This window comes from Megalops cyprinoides, chromosome 13 (assembly GCF_013368585.1).
Source record: "Megalops cyprinoides isolate fMegCyp1 chromosome 13, fMegCyp1.pri, whole genome shotgun sequence".
NCBI classification, from domain to species: Eukaryota; Metazoa; Chordata; class Actinopteri; order Elopiformes; family Megalopidae; genus Megalops; species Megalops cyprinoides.
In genome coordinates, this window is record NC_050595.1 from 26,753,062 (window position 1) to 26,778,583 (window position 25,522).

Here is a 25,522-nt window from a genome sequence, read left to right on the forward strand (position 1 = left end):
GCCTTCTCAGAGAAAGAGTATGGGGTCACACTGCTCGGCCCACACAGACATGCCTGGGGCAGTGTGCTGTCATTTATATCTATCTGTCTATCTGTCTATTGGTCTTTCTATGTATCGTCTGTCTATCTGTCAATCTATTTGTCTATCTCTGTCTATCTTTGTCAATCTATGTAAATTATGTGTATATATACATTATATGTACATTTTGCAGCATTTCAGCCCTTGTCCTTTACTATTTTCTGAATGTAACAACTGTACCTTTATGGCACTGTATTTCCCTGACCCCTGAGTGCTATCAGTGAGACATGCTTGTTTTCCGTGATATTAGCAGGTGTCGCTGCAGTTGGCTTTCACATGATAAAAGACAAAAAAAAGAGATTCTGAAGACCTCGTCTCTGCAAATCTGGCAAGAACATTCAGGCTCCAGCCAGTATCTTTCTGAGAGACATTTAATTAGTTTTTTGTCCCCAGGGAATTAATTATAGCTATCATGTACCAGACCTTTTTTTCCTTCCAAGTTTGTTTCAGTCTTTCCGTCAACACTTTCCATCAAACGGATGCTTTCAGCAGTGGAGCGGCCATTTTTCTTCCCACCCTCTGGCTGGCTGTGTGTCCCTTTGTAGATGTCCATTAGTGTGGACGTGTCAGGCAGACATTTACACACGCAGTGAAACATGGAGTCCGCCCTCCTGTTGGAGCGGCATGGTAAGAACCAGAATAGCGCATTTGTCCTTGTGAGATTTATGCGGCCTGGAGCGCGGCTCCCGGGCCGTGTGCTGTGGCGAGGATCCCGCCGCCTGACCTCGCCCGCGGAAACAAAGGGGGTTGCCGGGACGACGGGGAAGGGAGGGGCGTGCCGGGAGAGCGGCTGGCTGCCTCGCGCCCGGGCCCCGCTCGTTGACTCCCTCGCCCCCCGCTGCCTGCGGACGACGGGCGCGGAATCTCAATGAGGCGTGCGTCCTCTGCCGTCTCCCCCTTCCCGTTCCCGAGTTCCCCCAGTTCATATCAGAACCACATGGTTGCTTTCACGATGGCTTGAAGCATTCGCTACCCCGCACTGCTATAGATGGCAGCCCGATCTGAACATATCAGCTGTTGGCCTCTGTTGCAGAGTGGCGTGCAGTGGCTGAAGCAGCCTCAGGTTGCCTTTTATCGAAATTTAGGTCACCAGCATAGTAAAAACAGCAGGCGGATGAAAGGCTGTGTAATTAGTCTGAATGCCCGCTTGTTCGTTAGGCATGGAGGAAGCGGTCTGGTGCATGTCCTTGAGAGGAGAGAGGGAGGGTCTCTTCCCAGCATGCACAGCGGCTCCAGCTCTCCACACTGTTCAGCTTCAGGTGGCTGAAAGCTCTCAAAATACTGAAACAAAGACCCGCGTTTCCGTGACAGCGGCTACCAGAGACCCGGCGAAGTTGCGGAGAAGTCAGGCGAGGTGAAAGAGACTGAGAGACTGAGGGGCGCTGGGGCTCGCAACTTTGGAAAGATATGTGAATCTCTGTGAAGACGGGCCATCCTCACTCCCCCACATTTAATTTCGCAGGTCAGTTTTCAGGAGCGGCCGACCGGCGGGGCGGCCGAGAACCTCTCTCGCGAAACGAAATTCTTCTCTCTCTTCTCTCTCACGCCTTCCTCCTGCCAGCTGGAACGGAGAGCTCCTCCGAGTCCCAGCCATGAAAGGATTCTTATTTTCTCCAAAGGGGGATAGAAAAAGGAAAGTCTCCGACAAACAGTCCATGCGCAGGCTGTTTGTGTGGGAGTTGCAGATAAAAACGCTCTTTTTGAAGACTTCTCCAGGGAAATGCAAAATTGTGAAAATTGAAACTCTTATGAACGTATTATCGGCCGTGCGTACTCGCTCGCCCAGCGTACCATTTACAGAAATGTGTGCTGGGAGAATTCAGCCCCCCTCCCCACTCCCCACCGCAGCGCTCTTCTCATCTGTCCTGTAAATTGTCTTGTTTTTTTTTTCCTCATGACTTCAATTTGGTGTGTAACGATTCGGCCACGGTTGATTAAGCTGATCATTAAAGGTGTTGTAGGTCACCTGCCCGCTGATGTTCAGCAAGGGGCGGAGCTTCAGAAGCAGTCGTTGAGCCTGGCTGCTGATAGGTGGGCTGCAGCTGGGAATTAATTCTACATAGTGCCGAGGTTCAGGGGACATTTCATCTAAGAGATGTCCTCTTCATATTAATGATCGGCCTGCTGTTCAGTACCCAGTAAACTGTACCCAGTTTCTTCCTGACCAAATGTAATGTAGCAGGGGGATGTAGTGCAGTCCCTGGGACCATAAAAACAGTGAAGTTGGGTGCAGGAGGCTGGGTTGCCAGATGAATCCACAGATTTAAGGCCAGAACTTCACTGCGTGAAACGCAGAGGAGTCTAGTAAAGATCACTCTTTGTCTTCCTTGCATCAAGCTTTCGTGACAAGCTGAGAAATAAAGTACAAGAAGACAAACTGCCTGCTGGCTTTTTCAAAGCAATGACTGATTATAAAATAGTTTGGAATTGGTTTTGTTTTTTAGATATTCAAATTTTGCAATCAGCACTCAACATTTATTCAAATGGAGCAAGCAAAGTGATTACCCTGGGTAAAAAAGGCAGTAATATTGCCTAATGCCTCAGCTTCACAGTCGCATAAATCATCTGAAATTTGGGAACAGCTCAGTCAATCTGGCAGCCCTCCCTGAGAGATGCAGTAGACCATAAGGCAGTAATACAATTAATTCGGTAAATTTTATGGTTTCAGCAGCTATTGAGCCTTACATTTAAATGAAATGAAAAACTGAAAAGTTCCAAGCTGGCCTACTTCTTGCCTCTTGCCTCTGCCCGGAGTCTGGCTGCTGGGGGTTGGCTGGAGCCTGACTGTTATTGTTGCCTGATGTTCAGCAGCGCTGATGAGCAGGAGGGTGCCAAACACCATCCGCACCTCCCCCCCAGCAGGTGTGTGTGTGTGTGTGTGTGTGAGAAAGAGTCCAAGCTTAGTCGGTGCCTTCACTTCTCTCTCTAAGTGGTGGTCCCAGTGCCATCTGTTGTGTGTGTGTGTGTGTGTGTGTGTGTGTGTGCGTGGTGAAGCGTGTGTCTGTGTATGTGTGTGTGTATGTGGTGAAGTGTGTGTCTGTGTATGGAGCAAGCAAAGTGATTACCCTGGGTAAAAAAGGCAGTAATATTGCCTAATGCCTCAGCTTCACAGTCGCATAAATCATCTGGAATTTGGGAACAGCTCAGTCAATCTGGCAGCCCTCCCTGAGAGATGCAGTAGACCATAAGGCAGTAATACAATTAATTCGGTAAATTTTATGGTTTCAGCAGCTATTGAGCCTTACATTTAAATGAAATGAAAAACTGAAAAGTTCCAAGCTGGCCTACTTCTTGCTCCTGAGGTAGATAACTATGCATCAGTGCAAATGTACAATAACTCAAGTTCTGGTCTTGATTAGTCCTAGTACTCTGAATACAGTGTTTCTTCCCCTCATTTTCAATACTCTCAGCCATATTGATCTGAACTTGTCTGGTCCTTGGACGAGCAGGCAGTAGACTGATGAGAGCTAAGAGCACAATTTATACTCATAGGATGTAATCATCTGACCTGACCTGACCAATCACTGTAAAGCTGAGGTGTGCAGATGCAGGCATTTGTTCCTCGTCTCCTCATCCAACCCGCACTCTCGGCTCTCAAACACTGATGCTGCCCCTGCAATCCATTCATACCTCCCTCACAGCCTGCTGTTATATGTTATTTTACATGTCAAAGGGCAAACAGCAGTTCCTTAACGTGAAACTCTTAGTGGTATTTTGTTTAATGCTTACTGGTTAGCTGGAGGGTCAGTGTTTTGAATGAATCTGGCGCCAAATCATTTGATGCAGTCTGTTCCCATAAGGATGCATCTGACAGTTAATACTAGGCATGAGAAGATACATTCATGTAGCAATACAATACAACAATACAAATGGAATTCATGAGACAAAATTATCTCAACACAATATTCCCATAAGAAATTATGTGAATATTTTTTTTATTAAATATTAAATGCTAATATTGATTATTAATATTAATATATATATAAAATATATATAAATATATATAAAATGATTGAACCCCTACCTACTACCTAATATCTTCATGGCACTGCTGAGGATTAGTGGACAGATCACGTAAAGAAATTATATATATTAGCATATATTTGAATTGCATTCTAGCCAGTTTTAAGTCATGTCGTAATTTCAGTTCAAGGTATGTGTTCTCAAGACCACTAAACATTTCATAATTTTCTCATTTTGCTAAAATTGAAACTACAGCATATTGACTCATGCCTATTTGATACTGTTCTGCTTATCATCTTTTTAATGCTGGTAGAATTTTACATTCAGAACTGTGACCGTCCAATCAGATGCACCCCCCACCCCCCCAGGCTTGTCTGAACTCCCATCACCTCTATCCCCAAGATGGGCTTGAGAGAGGATTTCCTCAGCAGCTGAAACATTTCAAGGCCAAAAATCAAGGCCAAAAAAAGCCCCAGCCGGCTCAAAGTGAGGAGAATCTCAAATCAACTGTCTGTGATTTGCTGTTCCAAAATCCAAGAGCAAAAGTCTGTGTCCAGGCTTATTTATCTCTCCAATAGAAACGACTCCCTGACAGTCTACACACTGAAAGACTGGCTGTACCCTTTAAAGACTAACGCTGTACTATGCATCTTTGGCCTGGGGTTTGCTTTGCCCAAGCAAAATGGCCGCCGCTTATGGGCAAGGCGTTTCCATTAGCATTTGCAGTGTCGCTAGCTCAACTCCAGTCAAACAGATGGATGGGGACTGTGCTGTTGCAGAATCCCAGCAAGGCTGCTGTCTCCTGGTCTGGGGATGGAAAAGAAAGGGGATCCGTTTGCTCTCATTGGAAGCAAGCGGCAGGAAGGGAACCATGAGGCATTCGTCTACCCAATGAGAAGGTGCTGCGGCCGAATCTGACGCTGGGACTTGTACCCGATTATATGTGTGCTTCTCAGTGCTTCTCAGCACCTGTGCCTGAAATGACCACGGACTTCAGACCCCATCCTGGCAGGGCCACCGGGGCAGGGGCCATGTTCAACGAACGTGCCTCCACGCTTGTCAATTTAGCCTTCAAGTTACTCATTTGCTTGCTTGTGTGCTGGATACTGATGTGCACCTCCAATTTCACACACTCCTTTCAGTATGTGTACCGTTTCCCTATTCCACTGGCATGTGTTAGTGATGTACTGCGTTGCGCTAATGCCATGAGGTGGCATTGGCGGGTGGGGCGATGATGGAACTCGTGTCGGTTACCGCAGCGCAGGTCCGGGTGTGTGTTTGTTTTCACCATCAAAGATGAAAGGACGTGATATTACATTAAGCTGTTTATCCAGAGCGGCTTACAAAGCAAAGTTACATAAGTCCATTTGATAAGGCCGTACAAACAATTGTACATATAGAAAACCACAGACCGCTTCTGAGCATGTGTGAGGCCATCACACAGTGCTGTGAAAACCAGTGGCATGCTGAAGGCCAAAGAAAGCTGCAGGGAGTCCTTGGAAAACACAATGATCTGTTGACCGTCGCCTGTTATTACAATACATCAAGGGCTTTGGTGACAAAAGGAAAAAAATGGGAAGGGTTTGCCAGTGATTGAAGGAGCCTCTTACAAAAGGAAATAGATGCATCCACCTTGTTGTGCATTTAAAGGGTATATTCACTGACTGCTGGAATCAAGCATAACTTGCAATTCATTTTCTGTCGTTCCAGTGCAAGCACAATTTTTCTCATTCTTTCTTGTCTGAAGGAAAAAAACACTTGCATCTAATTGTGAGTCAGAGCTGAAGACAAATGTTGATTTAATCCAAGAGTGGGAGTCGTCACACCGCTCCTGTTTTCCCAGGTATTTTTATTTCCACACAGAGGTAACACATACAGTGCTGATCCCTGGAGATCTTCATCAGAACAAACATGGACATCTCACATCACATGTATAAATAGCTTCCAGTTTTCCCCAGTGTGACTGATGTAAACATAAGAACCAATTGGTTAAGTGATAGTCAGTTGTGTACCATTACAAATGTGAAAGTAGACAGAAAAGGTTATACAGTTATCTCAGATCTAATCAACATGGATTATCAAACAAAAAAGACTAAAACTAAGACTAGAAATGTAGACGTTTTCACATTAGATGATACCATTTAATAAAGCCATTGAAATATTTTTGTTGCATCATGCAAAAATGGCTTGATATATTTATTTCAGAAGTCTACTGTCTGACCAAATAATCAGTAAATATGGTGCTTGCACGTGAGTATGTACACATTTTAGATGGTGCAGATACTTCCATTTCAAGTTATAATTCCATTGAGCCATGATTCATCCTAAGAATGGGCAGACATATAGGAATAGCATGATATTGAACTGTCATTTGAGCCCTTGGGTGACAGTGTGTTTATTTTATGGATCCTAAATGCTTCCCTTTCAGCAGAGGGGCATCCATGTCCCCAGTCATCCATGGAGCCTTGATATGCTCTATCCCAAAGTATTTTAGGGTTGATATGTTACGTTTGACTTGACCAAAGTGATGGGCAGTAGGGTTTGCCCTAATATTCCTCCTGTAATTTGAGGTGGGGAATTTAAGGGATCTAGATGTTTCTCCACAAGGATGTTTTACCTAGTAGAAAACATTCTGGGTAGTGCATGTAATGCTTCCCTTTAATTTCATGGTCTACAGGATGATCAATCTCATTGCATCTGCAAGCGAATTTGCTTTGTACACACCATTCACGTTTGTAATTTCTGTTAGGAATGTCATTAAGAAATTGTGTGCAATCAGAAGATGCTCTAACCAGCATGTCTTTCAGATCAGGTGTTCATTTGTAAACCATTTGGGGATGATCTTTTAAAGGTGAAATTAAAAGTGGGATCCAAACTAAGAATGCACCAGTTTCTGTCTGATTTGATAAACTGTTTTACAAGAGAGGAATTTTGTATAAAGTGTCTTTGTCTAATCACTCATTTTACTAGGTGTGATTTTGGTCTGCTCGTTATGACAGTTCCTTGAATGCAGCATTCTGGGAAGCCATCTCTTTCACACCCCTGCATGTTGGCTGTAGCACAGTGTCCCAGCATAGTGTTTTCCTGCTCACAGCTTCTCGGAAAGGTAGTCCAGAGGGCTTGGATCTCTTTTTTGCTCTTTCAGAGCTTGAATCTGGGGAGCCTTTTGCACGGGGTGGTGAACGATTAAGCTGGGAGTGGAGGCGCCCACCGGATTGTGGTGGCATCTGCTCTGGCAGGCTGAACCTCAGCCGGCACACAGCAAGACTGTACAAATGGGGCAGCATGGGGAGGGACGTTTCTGAGGGTGAGGGAGCCAGAGACCACAAACTGGCCCGAGGACTTCCAAAAAAGGTTCATAAATAACCTCTGATGGTTTCCTGCATTCAGACATTGCGGATCTAGTTGTATTGTATCCAGCCATCGCAATTCATGTGCCAGAACTAATCTGTGCCCCTCCCGCCGCGTCCGCCCCGCGCCCATCATCAACACCCAGTACGGAACGGCCACTCCTGACAGGGAGGGCACCAGGGCGAGCATCTGCACCTCTGTTCGTTCTCCCGCAACGTTATTAGGGAGCGTGTGCGTTTTTTTCTCTGTCTTCTTGAGATGAAAAGAACAGCTGCCCTACCCCCCCCCTCCCCCCCAAAGGAGTGCGGCATGTTCATTTGTCAGTCCGCAGAGGCATGGAAGTGCAGTAAATCTACTCCAATTTTTATTGGATCTCCAGCTTTTTAAATTGAAATCATGCATCATACTCCCGCAGCCTAATATGTAGGGCCGCTTGTTTCCAGTGCTTGATGAATGTGCCGGTGTGCTGGGAAACAGGCACTGCTGCAGCCGGGGCTGCCCCTTTACACCGCACCCCGAGCCTCCCGCTCTTGCCTCTCGGGCTTTCTCCGTTCTGCATTATTATCTTTGATTTTATTTTATGTACAGAGTGCCCACAGTCCGGCGTAAATCACACAAGACAGATGTAATTTCCCTTTTATAAATATTTAAGCGGTTAGATCCTGTCTGGTCCAGGGTGCTGAATCATTTTCAGCGGGGGAAGGGCGTGGAGACGACACTGGTGAGAAAGGGACGCGGGTGATTTAGGAGGCCCAGTCAGCGTCTGGCCACCTTCTCCTGACTTAACTTTAAAAGCTAATCCCGACAACTTTGATTGGTGCCATCTTCCCTCGAGCTCCAGAAAGCTTTTACTGAGGAAACTGCACTTAGTGCACAGCGCACCTGCTGTAATTCAGACCTGCCAGTAATGGTTCTCGCTTGGAAAACCTCTCTCCCAGCACTGCCTTGCTGGACAGGTAATACATGCACTTTGTTGGAGCAAATTAAAGAGAGCCGGCCTTCACCACAAGGTGATAGGTGACACTGCATCACTAAGGTGCATTGTGGGTGTAAGATTTGCAGCCTTCCGAGACCTTGCCCAGGTTACAGTGAGGGTAAGTGTCTCTGATGACAGACCAGGCAATTGCCCTGTGAATGGACCATCTGGCTGTCCCATAATAGGGGTTTAGGGCACCTGCGTCACTTTGTGACATACGTCCTCCACTTCATCCTCCTCCTCATCCTCCTCTTCCTCCCTGTTCCTTGAACTGCTGGAGAACACAGATCACAGACCTGTGAGGCACAGACCCCAGGCTTGGGTTTGTCCTCCAGATCACCACTCTTACACACTGTAAATCACACATTAGTTAATTCAGCATGGTTTGCATATTGATAACCCCTAATCCCTGTGTCTTTCCTAAAAAACACGTTGGTTTGAAATCCTGCCGATCCCACTGGAGGGCTTTGGTTGAATGTCATCCTTCCGACGTTTGAGCCCGATGCCATTTCCGCTTGTTGAAACAGTTGTGGAGGTGTTCTGAGGGGAGCCATGCAGGGAAACGATAAAGCTGTCATGTGGGGGGAAGCCATCCAGCGGGTTTTTATAGATACCTAAATTAACCGGCACCGAAGCCCAATTAGGAAGATGATTAGAGCAATTACCAGAGATCCCTTTCAAAGCTGGCTGGATTGTTTTCCGACGGATGCCGATGTATATGAGCCTGTTTACTTTTTTTATTCTTAATATGCGCCTCCAGTTTATGAAATCATTACTGCTGTCATTGTCTGGATCAGCGGCGGAGTAAACGAGGGAACAAAACCCTTCTTAATATCGTTCACAGGGCCCCGCGTTCATTATTGTTTCTAATTAAGTCTTACCGTAACGCGCTGCTGTACAGAAGCTAATGGCGTACGTCAAAGCCAGCGCCAGCCAATAGGACGTGTTTAATTAATGGCGTGAATTTACATTCGGTTTTCATTTCCCCCTCCAATGACTGCAGAGCCACCTCCTCTCCTGTGCTGTTAGAGGGAGCCTGCAGCGCAGGTATTTGACACCGGGATTTGGTGTGGTTGCAGTAATTGCTGGCTGCTCGTTTTGCCAGGCAGATGACTGCTCTGCTTTCCAAAAGGCGGTGATGGGCCCGTCGTGGGAGTAAGATGAATGTGCCACGCCATGTTTGGGTGCGTTTCTGGCGCACTCTGTTCAGTTCACTTTGACAAAGGGTACGTTTCCTTCGAACAGCATAAGAGCTGATCTCAGAACAAGCTTGAAAACCCCCTTTTCGCTCACGACGCGCATTGATTCAGGTCAAATTGGACAGAACAGGTGGGATGGAGTTCCTCTGCGCCTGCTGTTTGTCGCGAGGTTGTCGTTCACATGGTAATGTATTCAGATTTAATAAAACGCCGGCAGAGCGGGGAATTTATGATGCAGGGAGGCGGCACGTTCCCCAGGCCAAATGGAGCATGAGAGCTGCGCTCTTCCTCTGGGCTGGTGCTATTGGACAGCATCTAGTATCCATAGACACAATGCAGTCCACACCCAGAGGGAGGGGCGGGGGAAGCAGCTTTGATGAGCCAATAAAGCCGGGGTTATAGGTCAGTGGTACCCATGGGAGGCAGTTACCCTTAGTTACCAGTGATTCCCTGTGGGAAGTGGGCGTGACCGGCTGCTTGGGGATACAGGAACGAGCACAGGGAGGAGCTTAGAGCAGCTGGTGAAGGGGGTAGCGCTATTGAACACTCCCGCAGGAAGCCTGTCTGTCTCCAGCAAATCTCAGGACCAGGAACATACAGGTAGCCCTCTCTCCTGTTTTAGCACTTTGCCTTTTTGCATTGCTGATTTCTGATTTGAGGCGTGCTGTCAGCAGGGTGTGGTGTTTGTGAAGGCCCAGTCTGTGGTTTATTCAGAGAGGCCTTTAAAGGGCAGAGATACATGGGGTGTGGATCAGCTGCTACGCTGCGAGGGAGGGAGGGAGCGTGACAAACCAGGACTCAGTTAGAATGAGGGCTTGTGCTCTCTAGCAGCCTGAGGGGTCTGGGTAGGAGCGGTGTGACAGCGCTGAGAGACTGAGAGTGGTGTATCTGAGAGAGAGAGAGAGGGGCCTATGGGGTACTCTCTGTAGCAAATGAGAGAGTGTGCGAACGCGGAGCCGTGAGGCTCCGGCAGCAGCTGAAGCGGCCGCCGCTCCCGCGTTAATTGGGCTGTGGGTCCGCCCCACCCCGCCCCAGCACCGCGGACGGCCCCGCCGGAGAGAGAGCGTCTGCGCTGAATACGGAGAGAATGCACGCTCTTTGTGCGGGAGCCGGGGTAATTAGCTACGGAAATCACCCGTGATGGAAAATACGACCACAGGGACGAGCGAACAAAAGGGAAGGCAACAACAAAGGGCCTTCAGAAAGCAGCGGTGCCTGGTGGCTGGTGGAGACGGCACAGGGGAATAGCGAACAGGGGAGACTATGTGGCGCGCTCTGTGGCCTTCAGCTCTGTCTCTCTCTCCCTTTCAAATGCTGCCACTGTAGCTCCTGATTGGTATGTTGTGTGTTCTCTTTGTTCTAGTGTGTTTGCATCCGCTACATATTGAAGAGGCGTCTGTGTGTATGTGTGCGTGTGTGTGTCTGTGTGTGTGTGTGTGTGCGCGCACACGTGTCTGTGTGTATCCTCCGTCTTCCTGTATTGTGAGAAGGGATCCTCTTTCTGCTTCTTCCCTGCATTTCCTTCGAGATGTGGTGTGTCTCAGGTTTTAAGTAATAATTGAAAAGCACTGTTGAATCTGCTCCTGGACCCAGCCAGGCCTCTCTCCACACTTACAGCTCTGAATTAAAGACACAATCAGGATGTTCCATATCTGTTGTGCTGTGGAGATCAATAAGCCCCTGTGATTGACATTGAGATCAGACATCAGGGAGCGAATCCCTTACAAACCAGGCTCTCACTGAATGCTCCTTCTTTGTTCTGTGTGGTTTGAATATTGATTGTGCGCTTGTCTGTGCTGTGGTAGAGGCTAATTAACTCAGTGTGATATGCTGTTTTTATGTTGTTTTTTCCACTTTAAACCTACTTGTCAGTAGCCAAGCACTCATGTATAACAGAATATAACTGTATTTGGTTCATTGCAGGCTGTAGGTAATGTTGTGGTAAGATGAAGGTTTACAGATTAGAAAGCAGGTGCTAGGCTACATGCGAGTAAAAGTTCAATGGGAAGCAGTGAGGCTCGATCATAGTGACTGACCTGTGAACTTTGGAGACTGGAGAGAAGTTTTTTTTTTTCATGAGACCACTAGTTAGAAGCTCCTAGGATGGTTCCATGTGAAGGAGTGTATGCCCAAGGAGTTTTTGGTTGGGCATACAAACCATAAATAAGTCTAATAAGGGTGACTGAGCTGGTGTGCTCTTTGGTATGTGCAACCAAACACATTGACTGAAGTTTGTTTTCAAACACTAGTGGATTTTTTTGAGAAGACTTAAAAATCAATGTCAAACTCTAGTTTGACAGGCGTAACGAATGGCAGTTTTCAGCTAAATCGCTCCATAATTTTTGGGATAACAGCGCGTGTCACGCGGTCAGTGTCACCTTAAAGAATCATAACAAATGTGGAACCCACGTCACCTCGGCCCGAGGTCGACGGCGCTCCGGAGATACCGCGTTAATGTTGGCAGCTGACAGGGATGGGCCCGGCACAGCGGAGCGGCCGTTCTGGGTCCACGAAGGATGATTAATGAAATCTCCGCCCCCCCCCATCTCTTCCGGCTGGATCTCCTCTGTCTGCATGGTGAAGAGTCGGAGTTTGCCTTTAATTGCCTCCGCAGGCTGCCGCAGCGAGGTGCGCGCCGTGGCGGTGTCGCACGCTTTGACTAAATGGCACCTCGGGGAGCGCTGTAGCAGAAGCGGCAGCCCGCCCGCCGCCTGCTCGTCGAGTCTTTTTTGTTTTTCGTGACTTTGGGTTGGTGACAGCGCCGTTAAAGGTGAGGGAACCGTGTGTGTGCTTTTCCTTCGCAGGCCCGGAGAGCAGCGATGCATGGCGTGTGAGCAGCCCGCGATGGCGCACCGGAAGAGGCCAGGGACCAGCGGCAGCATGGCGGAGCCCCGCCCCCGGCCCCGCCCGGCCCCCTTTCCCGTGGAGGAGGAGTGCGATGAGGGGCCCCGGGCCGAGCGCCCCGCCTACTGCGCGCCCCGGGAGGCCGAGCCCAAGGACAGCCGCCCGGAGTCGCCCGACACGCCCGACCACACCCTCCCGGACGACTGCCACGCCCACCCGGACAGCGCGGACGGAGACTCCAGCTCCGACTATGTCAACAACACGTCGGAGGAGGAGGACTACGACGAGGGGCTGCCCGAGGAGGACGAGGGCGTGACCTACTACATCCGCTACTGCCCCGAGGACGACAGCTACCTGGAGGGCATGGACTGCAACGACGGCGACTATGCCAGCGTCCACGCCGAGCCGCCCGCCGACACTGACGAGTGCCAGGAGGCGGTGGAGGAGTGGGCGGAGTCCGAGGGGCGGGGCGAGGGGCTGGAGCAGGACGGCGACGCACGGGGGTACGAGGAAGCGCCCGAGCCCGTCCCTGAGCATCACTCCGCCCCGCTGCAGGAGCCTTTGCCCCGGGACGAAGAGGAGGAGGAGGAGGAAGGGGAGGAGAGCGAGGAGTACTGCCCCAACGAGGAGGACGAGGGCGACGGCGGGGACGGGGGCCACTACACGGGCGACTACTACGCCCCCGAGGACAACGGGAACTCGGTGCGCGCCTCGCCGTACCACGGCCGCCGCGGGGCGGAGGGCGAGGGGGCGGAGGACGCCGAGGAGGACATCGACCAGATCGTGGCGGAGATCAAGATGAGCATGAGCATGGGAAGCCTGAGCAGCAGCACGGACCAGAGTCCCGAGGAGCTGCCGACCGACGCCGCCCCCCCCGCCAAGCCCGAGCCTGCCCCCCACGCCCCCCACGCCCCCCACCGCCACGAGGGCCGGCCCAAATCCCTCAACATCCCCCCGGCCCGACACAGCAACCCCGACTTGCAGAGGGGCTTCAAGGCGCGGGCCCAGACCCCCGACGAGAGACCCAAATGGACACAGGAACAGGTGAGAGGCCTGAAAACTGCACAGTGGCAAAAACTGCACAGTGTCTGTGAAAGTTTTGAATAAAAGGAACTGATTTCTTTTACAAAACAATAGTTTTATAGTACACACCACACTTTGAATTTGCGAAAATACAACACTGTACGGTATTGTAAAAGCTTTGCAGCCCGATATCCACCACCAAAAGACTTGATCATACACAGACACACAGTAGAGATACACTGGGTACTGTATTCCCTTTATAGGTGTTCCTTTGTAGTCTACACAGCAATGTAGTCTTTATTTTAACAGTAACCTTGCACAAATAAACAGAATTGAATCTCGCAAGAAAGTGTACTTTTAGTACACATAAAGATATGTACGTGCAATGGTACGTTAAACAAATGTCGTTATACAGAACAACAACTAGATATTTATTCCGTTTGGCGTAATGGTGCAACAGAAATGCCCCACTTAGGAATGAAAGCAGCCTTTGGGTTATAAGGCCATCCCCTCTCCACTGCACCACACTGCTACCCTGTACAGGGAGCTCAGGGCCAGAGTGGTCCAGGGAAATGCTTTAGATTATAAAGTTATATACAACTATGGCTAGATTATGTAGCCATAGAGTTTAAAAGTGCAACTCAAGTGCCTGTAATTACGTAAACAAATTTCTTGAGGTATTATGGTACTCTCCTTTGACATACAGATTCTTATTCTCTGCACAGCTGTAATTCATCTGTTCCCTGTGCGTTGACTGGTGTATGTCTCGCAAAACCCTTAACGCAGGCTGGAGTTTTTGATTCACTGGTCTTGCTTTCTTTGTCTGCGCTGGTGATTATATTAACAGGCAGGAGATAGATGAGGGCAGAAGTGGGTGGGGAGGAGGTGGATGCAGATCAATGCCAGCCCGGACACCAAGGTTATCCAGAAGCAGCGGTTCGCAGCACGTCTCAATGACAGCGACCTGGCCGCCCCTTACCAGCAAGGGGACGCCCGCCCCCAATTAACGCTTGTGTGAGCACACGGTGTGCATCGATCTGCTGCTGGCACTCAAATGGGGCGCGCCCAGGCCCTTTTGGATTCCACCGCGGTCTGCGGCCACTGGAGCGGATTTAAAAGTGATTTGCAATGGCGGGGGGCGGGGGGGGTTGCGATGTTTATATGTTTATGACAGAGCTGTAATTGCATTCCTGCCAAATCCCAACAGCGAGCCTTCAACAACCACGCTCGTCCCCTCTAGCCCCTCCCCCAGCCCTCCTGCCATGTTCCTCTCCCTCCTACTGATCTGCTCACAGGGGTTCGGTGTCTGGCCCCCCGCCTGGGAGTTTTTTTTCTTAGCACCTGCTGGGCAGATGGCCAGGAATGACTCTCAGTCCTCGTAATTCGGGCATCATTTGGAGTTATAAATTATTGCCGTGTGAGATTGTCTTAGGCGCCTCTCTCGGGAGCGCGCGACGTGCAAAGGGTGGTGAAGTTCGAGCTGTGCTCAGAGCAGCAGGCAGTGTTCCAGAGCAGGACCCAATCAGGAGGGCTGGATGGGAGCAGGTGTGGCACACCAGCAGCCGAACACTCTGGCTGCCACAGCCAAAGCTCATACCCAGAGAAGAGACAGAGATTCATCGATTTAGATGAACAGCTACACAGCGGCATGCTAAAATATTAATATTGCCACGTGGCATTCAGAACAAAGAGAGCACATATAAAGCTTTACAACTGGATGAAATGAATATTCTCATTGCATTTTCATTAGTTGCATACTTTATATTCTTTTTAAGGATTCTGTATTAATCAGAAACCTCTTGCGCCATCCCCCAGAGAGGCCTGACCATCAGGGCCTTCCCAAAACCCAGGGAAAAACATTGGTCAGCCCACGGCTGGGTCAGGTGATCTCCGCCTCTCCTTAAACCCCGCGGCGCCTCCACCTTGGCCCAAGCAGATGGCAAGGTGAGGGGGACGTTCCATTCCTCCGCAGCCTGGGAGGGCCACGCGGCGGGCCGCACCTGTTCCGCGGCGTGGGCGTCCGCTCGCCGCGGCGTCGGGGGGGACCCGGGGACAAGCGCGGAAGCCTCTCTAAAGCGAAGCGTTCCGCCGCATCGCACTTAACACCCACACGCTCCTTCCCACATAAATAATGCAGGAGCTTTAAGCTTAAACGGCCGCGCTGCCGAGTGTGTTTCCGCTAAAGCGCGGACTCGTTCTCATGTGCCGCCACGGGCTCCCGCTCTCTCCTCTGCCTTTGTTGTGCGTTAGCTTTGTGTTCGAGCGCCTCTGCGGCGAGTGAGCGAGCGAGCGATGCGGGCGGTGATGTAACAGTCGCCCGTGGCTTTTGGCACGCCACCTCAATGATAGGATCTGAAGGTGTGTGTAAAGATGATTTATCATCACCCCCCCCCCCCCCCTTCTCTGAAGCAAACTCTCCAATGCAGAAGAAGCTCTCACCCAGAGAGGCACAGCAGAAGCAAGGGTACAGAATATCAATCCAGAGAGCTGGCGGAGTGAGGAAACATCCAGAAAGGATGGAAACGCTCACATTCTCCTCAGGTCCTGGCAGTCCCACATTACTCTAATCCATCTCTGGAGCAGGGGAGAGGGCGACACAGTTAAACAAAAACAAAAACTTTTCGGCCCAAAACCAAAAAGACTGGATCCTAACGCCAGAGGACAGAGACACGAGAAAGATAGAACATATATACTACGAAATGCGCAGCGCACTGCCTATATTTACATAATTTACATATATTTACATAATATTACATATATTTATATAAACCTATATTTACCCTGAAAAAAAATTTTGAAACTTGCAGCACGCGGACAACAGCGTCTTAGCGGCGCGTAAATCGGCACTCGGCGTCGAAGACGTGCAAACCACCTGCTTTGTTTGCTGCCGGCAGAGTCAATAAATATGCCATTAGCATTGATCCGCCGGGGCACGGGAGAAGCCTGACGCCTAATTAAGAGCCTGTAAGAGCCGAAGAACTGAGCCATGAATAAAAGAGGAAGATGGAAATCCGACCGGGCGCCTCGCCTCGCCCCGCGCGCCCCGCCTCACATCGCGCTCCTGAGGGTTGTGTTCAGCTGATTGGACAGAGCGCCGCCGCTCACTGCTCGAGTCACTCCCGCAAAGCAGATTTGAGCCACGGTTACTGTCGGAAGGTCGTTGAGGACCGTGCTGTTTTAATGCATCGTTGAAGGACTGTCGACCTCAGATATATATAATATAAATACATGCAAAAATATTTGTACGTGTGTAAGTATGTAAGTATATATATATAAATCCATATGTACATACACATATACAATGCAAATATATATAGGTCATCATTTCCAAAGATGATGAAGGCTTGCTCAGACTGTTCTGAATTCCTCTGGCATGCCCTGTAGAGTTTGGGAGCATCTCATTGTCTGCCGTGCTCTCTGACAGGACAGAAGTGACCCTTGCCCCATCACGGCCCTTTGTCCCCACGCAGGTGTCCAACCACGTGGAGCCACCGAGGAGGCAGCACCGCTCGGACCTCAATGGGCCGGTGGAGAACAACAACACCCCCGAGGTGAGAGGCGTGGCCAGGCTGGGGGTGGGGAGCACGCACTGTACCCAAGGAATGCCCAGCTCTGGCCCTTTATGTGCGAGTGACCGCCTGCATGTTTTTGGGTTCAGTCAGGGGCAGAGACCAAGACCTCATACATATGTCTTTAATGACCCTGCAATGGAAATGAGATCCAGAGACTACAGACACACACCACAGTAGCAGCGTGAATTTCAGCTTAGTCCAGTTGGTTTTATTGACATTATCATGTGACATATGCAGGGCTGCAGAACAGTGGACATGTGATATATGTAGAGGAGTAAAGGTAAGAGACATTATAGAGATTAATAATTGAGAAGGTGATGGAAATTATATAAGGAAGCGCTATACAGATACTCATAAAATATAAAATGCAAACAGGATTGCTTGTGGTACTTGCCATCTCTGCCTGTGGCATTTGTCTATTTGTGTTCTTTCTTCTCTTAGAATGTGCTGCAGTTTATCCATGTAATTAAATTTGTGGACTGTGTGCGTGTGTGTGTGTGTTTGTGTGTGTGCGTGTGCGTGTGTGTGTGTGTGCGCATGTGTGTGGTTGTGTATTTGTGTGTGCTTGTGTCATTTTTTTCCAGGGACTCGCCTTTTTTTGTAGGTCCCTTAATTTACAGTGCTTTCCTTTGTTAAATGGGGCTCATCGTCTGTGACATTTTTGCAAGGGTTTGTTTTCTAACAGAATCAACCCACACAGACCCGCCTCTCTCCGCCCTTTTGTTCTGAGTGGAAACAGATTGGCCATGGCCTTTACGGACTCCACAGCACACCCCCTGCGAGGAACTGAGTCTCCTGTTTACATCAAAGCAGATTACTCAGGCTCCAGCTAACCTCCTCAGGCCTGCTAGAATTTTTCTGTTTACAACAGAACCAAAATGTACGTTTCGCCACATTGCGGTAAACTCCACTCACGTGTAGTCACGAGCCTTCAAAAACAGCGCAAATACCAGAAGGTACACAAGTGGCAACACAAAAATATGCCTTTGTCTTGAGGAAGCATTTGAAGCTGAAATTTCAGCGTCTAAAAGTTGAACTTAAAGTTAAAGCTTAACTCAGGCGTGCCACTGTAGAAGCCATTGGCATTGTTTGCTTGCACAAAGAAGCAGGCCAGTCCTGAACAGCGGGAGGCCTTGTGCTGACAGCCAGATCCGGTCTCACGGAAGGCTGAAGGCCCTCTGTCTGCCAGAGGCCCAGAGAGCCTCTTTGCATTCACAGTAAGTGCAGGTTAGCCTCTGTCTCCCCTTCTATTTAATTAAGGGATTGATAGAGCTCTGGGGCAGTCCTTCCAGGCTATAATTGATGAGCACAAATATTTTCTCAACGTGGACTTTCCATTTGGATGCCATTCATTTTAAGTGGTGGCCATTATTCAGAGTGGTCCCGCTGTAAGGCCTGCTACGTGCAGACAGCGGTGTTCCGCGGTCTTGCCAACATATTGATTTTGTCGCCAACTTTAAAGACTTTTATGGCTGTTTAGCAATGTTTCCGCACAGATTTTGTTTATCTGTAATCACATAATCAAAAAAACCTTTTTTATTAGTTCGTCACATTAGTTTAAGTGTAAACATGCTAAATTTGCCACCATATTACGTCCTGTCCTACCTCAGTTTGCCTCATGAAGCCTGTCTACAAAAAGCAACTTCTAGAGGGAAGTCTGGTGACTGTTGAGGAGTTGGCACCAGTAGTTTCGCATAAACCTTGCAACAGTGGCTCAAAACATGTTAATCTAAGAGGCAGAGGTAGAGCTTTACAATCCACAGTTACAGACCAGTGACAAATCCTTAAGTAATTAGTCACAATTTGTAAACAAATGAAAAAAAAATGAAAAAATGAAGTGCCACTCAGCACACAGTCGCATGCAGATCAAATTGAATATAATTATTATTTAAATTTCTTATAGGAGCAAGAAGACAGGTTTTGGAGAATTAGGCTTCACGGCAATATTGCAGTCAAGTTAATTAATTTCTTCCCTGGAGAGAATTGATAATGTTTTATTTGGTTTTTGGATGAGAGAAAACGGGTATCTTGAATGCTGAGAACTAAAGTATTTTCCATTGTTTTTGAGATATGAAAAGTAGAAGCCAGACATGCATATTTCATAATAAATTCTTCTCTGGAGGGCCTAGAGTTCAATCAACACTTTTCTTTTGCAGCAAACAAAGAAGACTGCCTCTTTCCCCAGCTTTGTTGATGGTAAGTCATTGCTTTCCTCCTCTTTTCTCTGTGTCTGATATGATAATCTGCTCACGATGTTTTAATCTTACGAGAGGAAACACACAGCACAGGAAATCAGATTTACTGTATTCAAAACGCATATCACATGTAAGGAAATTGTAGTGCCAGGGTAATAGGAATGGGCTTTAATTTTTTGCAAAGCAGTCATTATGTGGAAGCTATAGACTTCTTTGTTTCTCTACCTACAATATTTGTAAAGCAGCCTCAAGAAGTAATGTTTTTAGTGGTTGTCAGGGTTGCATTGTACAGTGTCTGAAAAAAACGCAGGGATCTGCGAATGGACGCCCGTTTCTCAGACTGCAGTGTGTAACTATGGAGAACCAGAACACTCTGTAACTGAGGACAGATGGGAAGACCAAGCTGTTACACTCATGGTTTTAACCAAGATGCTTCAGCTGAGAGCTGCGTGTACTTTTAGGGGGTCAGAGGTCAAATCGTCTACCTGAGAGTGTCTAAGTCAGAACTTCTCTATGTCAGAAGGCTTGGCCTGGAGATATTGAGCAATTTTAAGGCTTTTTGTTGGCTGAAGGTTGCTTTATCTGAGTCAGAGTGTACTTGTGTCAGCAGGCTGAAGAGAATTGGCATTCCGTGTTGTGTACTCATGCTTTCAATTATTGTTATTGTTGTTTAAGATACTTTTATTATTGTCATTATCCTGTCATTTGACAAGTGGCCTTATCTGTGGTGCTTCAGTGTGCAGAAGACTACAAATATAATAACCATTGCAATACCAAGCAAAATTTAGGATATAAATACACCCAAAGTTCACTTTATGCAAATGTAAACGATGTCCAGTTTATATGGGAGTGATTCAGTACACTCACCTGTTAAAAACAAGCAGAGGAACACAAAATTCTGAGAGTCAAGTCATCGATTATCAGAGGAAAAATATCATATGAGGTTTTATTACATTTGAGACGTTGAACAAGCAGTTTACTCATTCAATGCCAGAGGAAAAATGATGCTTTAAAGACACATGTATGGGAAGTGTCAAAAGGTTGCAGGAGACTATGCGGATAGGATGTTGGCGAGCAGTTCACTTCACCATCGCCGACCGTAAGAGGAGAACGAAAGCTCTGACGGCCTGAGATCAGCTCCTTGCATATTCCGTGTGTAGGCTGAACGTCCTATTCCTCGCCTAATTGTGACAGCGGAGCGTATCCCTCAGTGGGTGTCGCGGAGTCCGCATCTACATATCAGACAAGCAGATTAATCTCCCCGCGCTGCCGTCTCTCTCCCACCCGCGGCCATTCCGCTGCTCCGCTCTCCCCGCCGTCTCCGTGCCGCTCTGAGTAAACACGACTCGACAGCCGCGCAACCGGAGCGCCGGTGGAGTCTGCACACAAGCTGCGCTAATATCCGCGACGCGAGCGGCGTTTGAAATCACGGTCGCTTCCTTTCCGGAGCACATGTTCGCGCGCTATAGACGCTGTCGCCCTGTTTGTACGACGGTGTGCCGTTGACTTGTGAATTGTTGCGTGAGTTGTTTTTTTCTTTCCGTTGTTGTCTGTGTGGATAGACATATCAGAAAAAAATAAACGCACAAACTGTTGTTTGTGTACTTTTCCTGCATAATAAATAAACAAATGGGCGGCAGTGTAGCACAGTGGTTAAGGAGCGAGCGGGACTTGTAGCCGGAAGGTTGCCGGTTCGATTCCCTGCTGGGGCACTGCTGCTGTACCCTTGAGCAAGGTACTTAACCCACAATTGCCTCAGTAAATATCCAGCTGTATAAATGGATAACGTTGTAAAGAACTGAAACCTATGTAAGTCGCTTTGGATAAAAGCGTCTGCTAAATGAATAAATGTAAATGGATAACGTGTAACTGATGTAAGTTGCTCTGGATGAGAGCGTCTGCTAAATGCTAATAATGTTAAATAAATAAATGAAGAAATTTCGAACTGATTGTGTCGACAGACATTTGAAGTCACTGAAAACCCACTGACTGCTGTGGAGACTTACCTTGGAACACTCAGATTCACCAACAAGAAATATATGCAGAGGAACGCAGTTACTGCCTTACTGACTTTGAACATTTACTCATACAGTCTGTTAAGCATTTGTCCTTCTCGAAGGATGGGACAGATTAAGGTCACACACTCATTTCTGCTGCTGCGTTCCTCTGTCTTTTAATTTGCGGATTTGAAGGGAACCATGTAGAGAGGGCTGTCAGCAGCTGGGGGAGACAAGAAGGGCATCGCACCAGGAATTGAGCATTCACAGTTCAGTGAGGAAACGTGTAAATACAAAACACTCTTTCATTAGACCCGGCACTACAGGCTGTAGACAACTGCCCCAAACCCTCCCCTATTAGGGAGTGGCCTAAAGAAGCTGGTAGCAGGGGGTGGGGAAAACTGAGATAAGGAGATGCAGTTAGCAGCGAAGTGTCCACGTAAAATTCATTCTTGGAGACATGATGATTGGGTAACCTGTTATTGGGGTGACCAATTATGTACAGTATGACACATCAAGGGGTTCCTGAGTTTTCGCTTTGGTTTCATTTCCTACAGATACAGGGACATTGTGTTTAGCAGATGAGCAGAGTATTTAATGGTTTGATTCATTGGAATTAGGTATGTTAGATGAATAACTGAAAACAGTAGTACCATTTCTTTCACATTTAATTAAATGTGTTTTAAATGTACATATGTGTGCCAAAGAGAAAAATCGTGACAATTTCCTGCATCCTTGGGGACCTTCCCTCCCTCTGGCTCCCTGCTTCCCTCCACATTCATCTCCCCATTGGCGTCCATCCCTCTCTCTCCCACTTCTCTCTCCATCGCATTCCCCTCCCTTTCTCTGTTCATCCCCACGTCCTTCTCTCCCACTCTCTCCGCCTTCCTCCTCTTCTCTCTCTCCTTGTTCTCTCTTCATCCCCATCAATTCCCCCCCCTTTCTGTCCATCATCCCATCCTTCCACTGTCCCTCTCCATCTTGCTCCTCATCTTCATTTCTCTCCCTGTCTGTCTGTCTGTCTGTCTGTTCCTCTCAGTCCCTGGACCCTGTGAGCCGGAGGACCTCATCGATGGCATCATCTTCGCCGCCAACTACCTGGGCTCCACCCAGCTGTTGTCCGAGAGGAACCCGTCCAAGAATATCCGCATGATGCAGGCCCAGGAGGCGGTGAGCCGGGTCAAGGTATGACCTCGCCCGCCCACGCCCGGCCCGCCAGACTCGCCCGGCTCGCCCACTCAGCCTCCGTCCTCACTCTAGTTTCCTTGGCTCATATTTCGTGGGGAGATATTTGAAGGCGCTGATTTAGCCTGTGAGATCAGTTTGTGTTTACCGCTCAGGAGCTGATGCCTAATCAGTATTTGCAGGATTATTTCGGTAAGCGAGAGGCGCCGTCCTGTTAATTCCCCCACGCACAGCTTTATAGTCCTTTAGCTGTCGGTTCACGTGCCAAAAGTGGCTGTTTTTTTTCACCCCATTACGATGTAATGATACCCAATGGCGAAGAGAAGCCCTGAAGGTTTTACAAGAAAGAGTTCTTAATCCGTGAAGTTGGTAACTGAGAGCACACACACAGACACACAATCTGTCTCTCTCTCTCTCACACACACACACACACACACACACACACACACATCCATACCAATAGCTTTATTGCAAGTTAAAGGGTCAGAATAGAATTTTTCATTATTGTGTGGGTTCATGACACAATCTATCTAAGTGTGGTGAATTCAGATGAGCCATTATGAGTCAAGGACCTGTGTGGCAGCCAGCCCTCTCGTTAGACACCAGGGAACGGCATTTTAACGTTACTGCCATACCTTTCCCCACTTGCTGTCTGTTTCATTGCACTGATAGCATTGTTTGAGTGTACCACAAGCAAGGATGTCTAGTTAAGGAGATCTGTGTGTCTGGGTTATTCATTAAAGTTCTGAAATCAGTCAGATGAGCCAGTTGGGCAAAGATTTACTGCCTGTCACTGCAGAAGAAGCAACAACTCAAGAAAAACAACCACCGACAAATTCTTATCTTAATAGATATGCAGTGGTCTACAAATGAAACCACGCTGTCTGCTTCGCCCTGATATCAGCTGGGACAGGGGGGCCTGTTTTACAACCCGAGGCCAGCTGCGAATGCACGATGCCCAGCCTTTTAATTAATGGGAAGACCAGATTGTCACATTAAATCTATTTGGACATTACCGCCGTTTATCTCCCCGGCCCAGTTTTGGGTTTTGGCCGAATAAGCGCGCCATTAGCGTCATAGCGCGGCGAGAGCGAACGGCGCACGTCACGGGGGGCAGTAATGTGATTGCTGGCCGCAGAGCGTCCCTCCCCCCCCGGCTTTCCCGTGACATTCACAGATTTGCGTTTACGTGCTCCTCGCGTGCCGACAGCTGTGTTAAATTCGCCCCTCGTTCGGCTCCGAATCGGCTGAATTTCATTATGCCCTGTGTGCGGTGTGTCTGCGGCATGTGGAATAATGAAACCGCCGCGGTGCTGTGTACAGTCGTTTGAAATTTGATGAATATCAATGAGGGAGCCGGTCAATTAAATTATACATTTCGGTATTTATGATCTGACTGGCCCTTTCAAGCTGGATGTATGGTGTATTAGATGTGAATGGTTCTCCCTGTCGGGAAGGTATGTGTCCTCATTAGAGTTAAGACTGTGCCATACAGTAGACGTCTGAAAGAGGCCCGAGGGACAGAGCTTATGCAGGGCTTGTTCACCGCTGCTTCTGTCCTGTGCCAACGCGAGGCGGGTCCCGTACGTCACACCTCACCTGTCATCCGCCGAGCCATCAGTCACCGTCACAACTCGTCCAGCCTGTGACAGAAACGGGTGGCGACAGCCCGCCTCGGCGGTAATCACGGAGAGATACCTGTGATAGCTTTTAGACCGATGCACAGAGAATTACTGATGTGTGGAAACGCAGATTGCTTTCTGCGCCTCGAAAGACTTGCCAGGCGTCGCATTTCGCATTTCTGGGCCTTTAGAAAACGCCAGCCGCTGCAGGCGTGTGTTATTTTGTGAGGAGCTACAGGGCCGTGCTATTGGTGCCCATTCAGACTCCGCGTTGAGAGGCGGGCATCTGTGGAAAGGAGAGCAACCGGCTGAATGGGAATGAGCCTGCTCAGCCAGGCTGCCCTGATCTGTCCCCTCACCCTGCCCAGCACTGAAAGAGTGACACTGAAGCCTGTGGTTAGGTATAGCAGCCTGCCCCAGACGGCCGAGATGTGACCCTGGCAATCTCAGCTGACCCTCACAGTCCATTGGCTGCCGGGGAGGGAAGGGGGCGGGGCTGCCTGCCACCGCTCTGATCTGGCTCCAGGCTTTCTCCTGAAAGGCAGGCCATCCCCCTCTCCTCGCCACAGCTGAGAGCCATTGAAGACGAAACCATGGAAACTACTTAACTGCTACAGTTTTTTTTTCCTCGCGCACTCTCGCGCTCTCCGCCATCAAGGAGGTCCTCAGAAAGGATGGCGCTCGTTTCTCCCTCCCCCACACCCCACCCCCCCCCCTCCGGTCTGAAGACGTGAGGTAGATAATGGGCTGTTTTTCACCCTGGAGACAGGGAAGCTCGCCCTCCTATACCCGACAAGCTCTCAATGCCACCCCCCCGCCCCCGAGCCCGGTGCCGGGCCTCAGATTAATTACGCCGCTAAACGCTTTCATGAATATTTCAGCCCGAGCCCGGGACGGAACCGGAGGGGAAAAAATAGATGTGTGGCAGATGTACTGCAATGTCTATGGATTATTTATCTAAATTGTTTGGTTGCACGCTCCCCCTCCCCGGTTCGATGCAGTATTCATGCAGCACTCGCCGCCCACTCCTGCCGCTCACGTTCCTCGGCCTGACACAGCGCGCTTTACCGGAGGATGCAGATGTCCGCCTCGCACGGGAAGAGATGAAGGAGGAAGTCTGCTCCGTGCCGATGGGGGCTGTCTCTCCTCTTCACACGGAGTAGGACAGACCTGTCAGTTTCGGCGTACCAGTGAGGGTTCCCGTTCAGCATGCAGTTCCTGTACAGCCCAGCAGAGAGAAGCCAGCTCTTGGGCCAGTGCGTTCCTAGAAGCAGCTGTGAGACCGCAAGGTTGTGTCCAGTCCAGATGTAAAGCGTGGATTTCGGTTCGCTGACAGTTTGTCCCATTGGTCAGCCATGGTGAAAATAAGCTCGCACGACAGACACACAGCTCCTTGTCTCCCCAGCAGATGCGCTGGACTCAGCCACCACACATTCCCTAGCATCAGTGTGTAACAGCGGCACCAGAAACGCCACCCTGCCCCCCCTGACCTGATACAGTCAGGCAGTCACGTGCAT

The 25,522-nt window shown here is 48.9% G+C and overlaps 1 protein-coding gene across 2 annotated transcripts in view; it reads left to right on the forward strand.

Moving 5' to 3' along the window:
- Positions 1-25,522, forward strand: part of LOC118787855 (amyloid-beta A4 precursor protein-binding family A member 2-like) — a 67,880-nt gene that overhangs the window by 30,769 nt on the left and 11,589 nt on the right. For both annotated transcript variants that reach the window (XM_036543577.1, XM_036543578.1), the window contains exons 3-6: positions 12,372-13,455; positions 16,905-16,985; positions 19,163-19,202; positions 22,238-22,383. In XM_036543577.1, coding sequence (XP_036399470.1) covers positions 12,391-13,455; positions 16,905-16,985; positions 19,163-19,202; positions 22,238-22,383 — 1,332 coding nt within the window. In that variant the 5' untranslated portion in view covers positions 12,372-12,390. The remainder of the gene's footprint in view (positions 1-12,371; positions 13,456-16,904; positions 16,986-19,162; positions 19,203-22,237; positions 22,384-25,522) is intronic.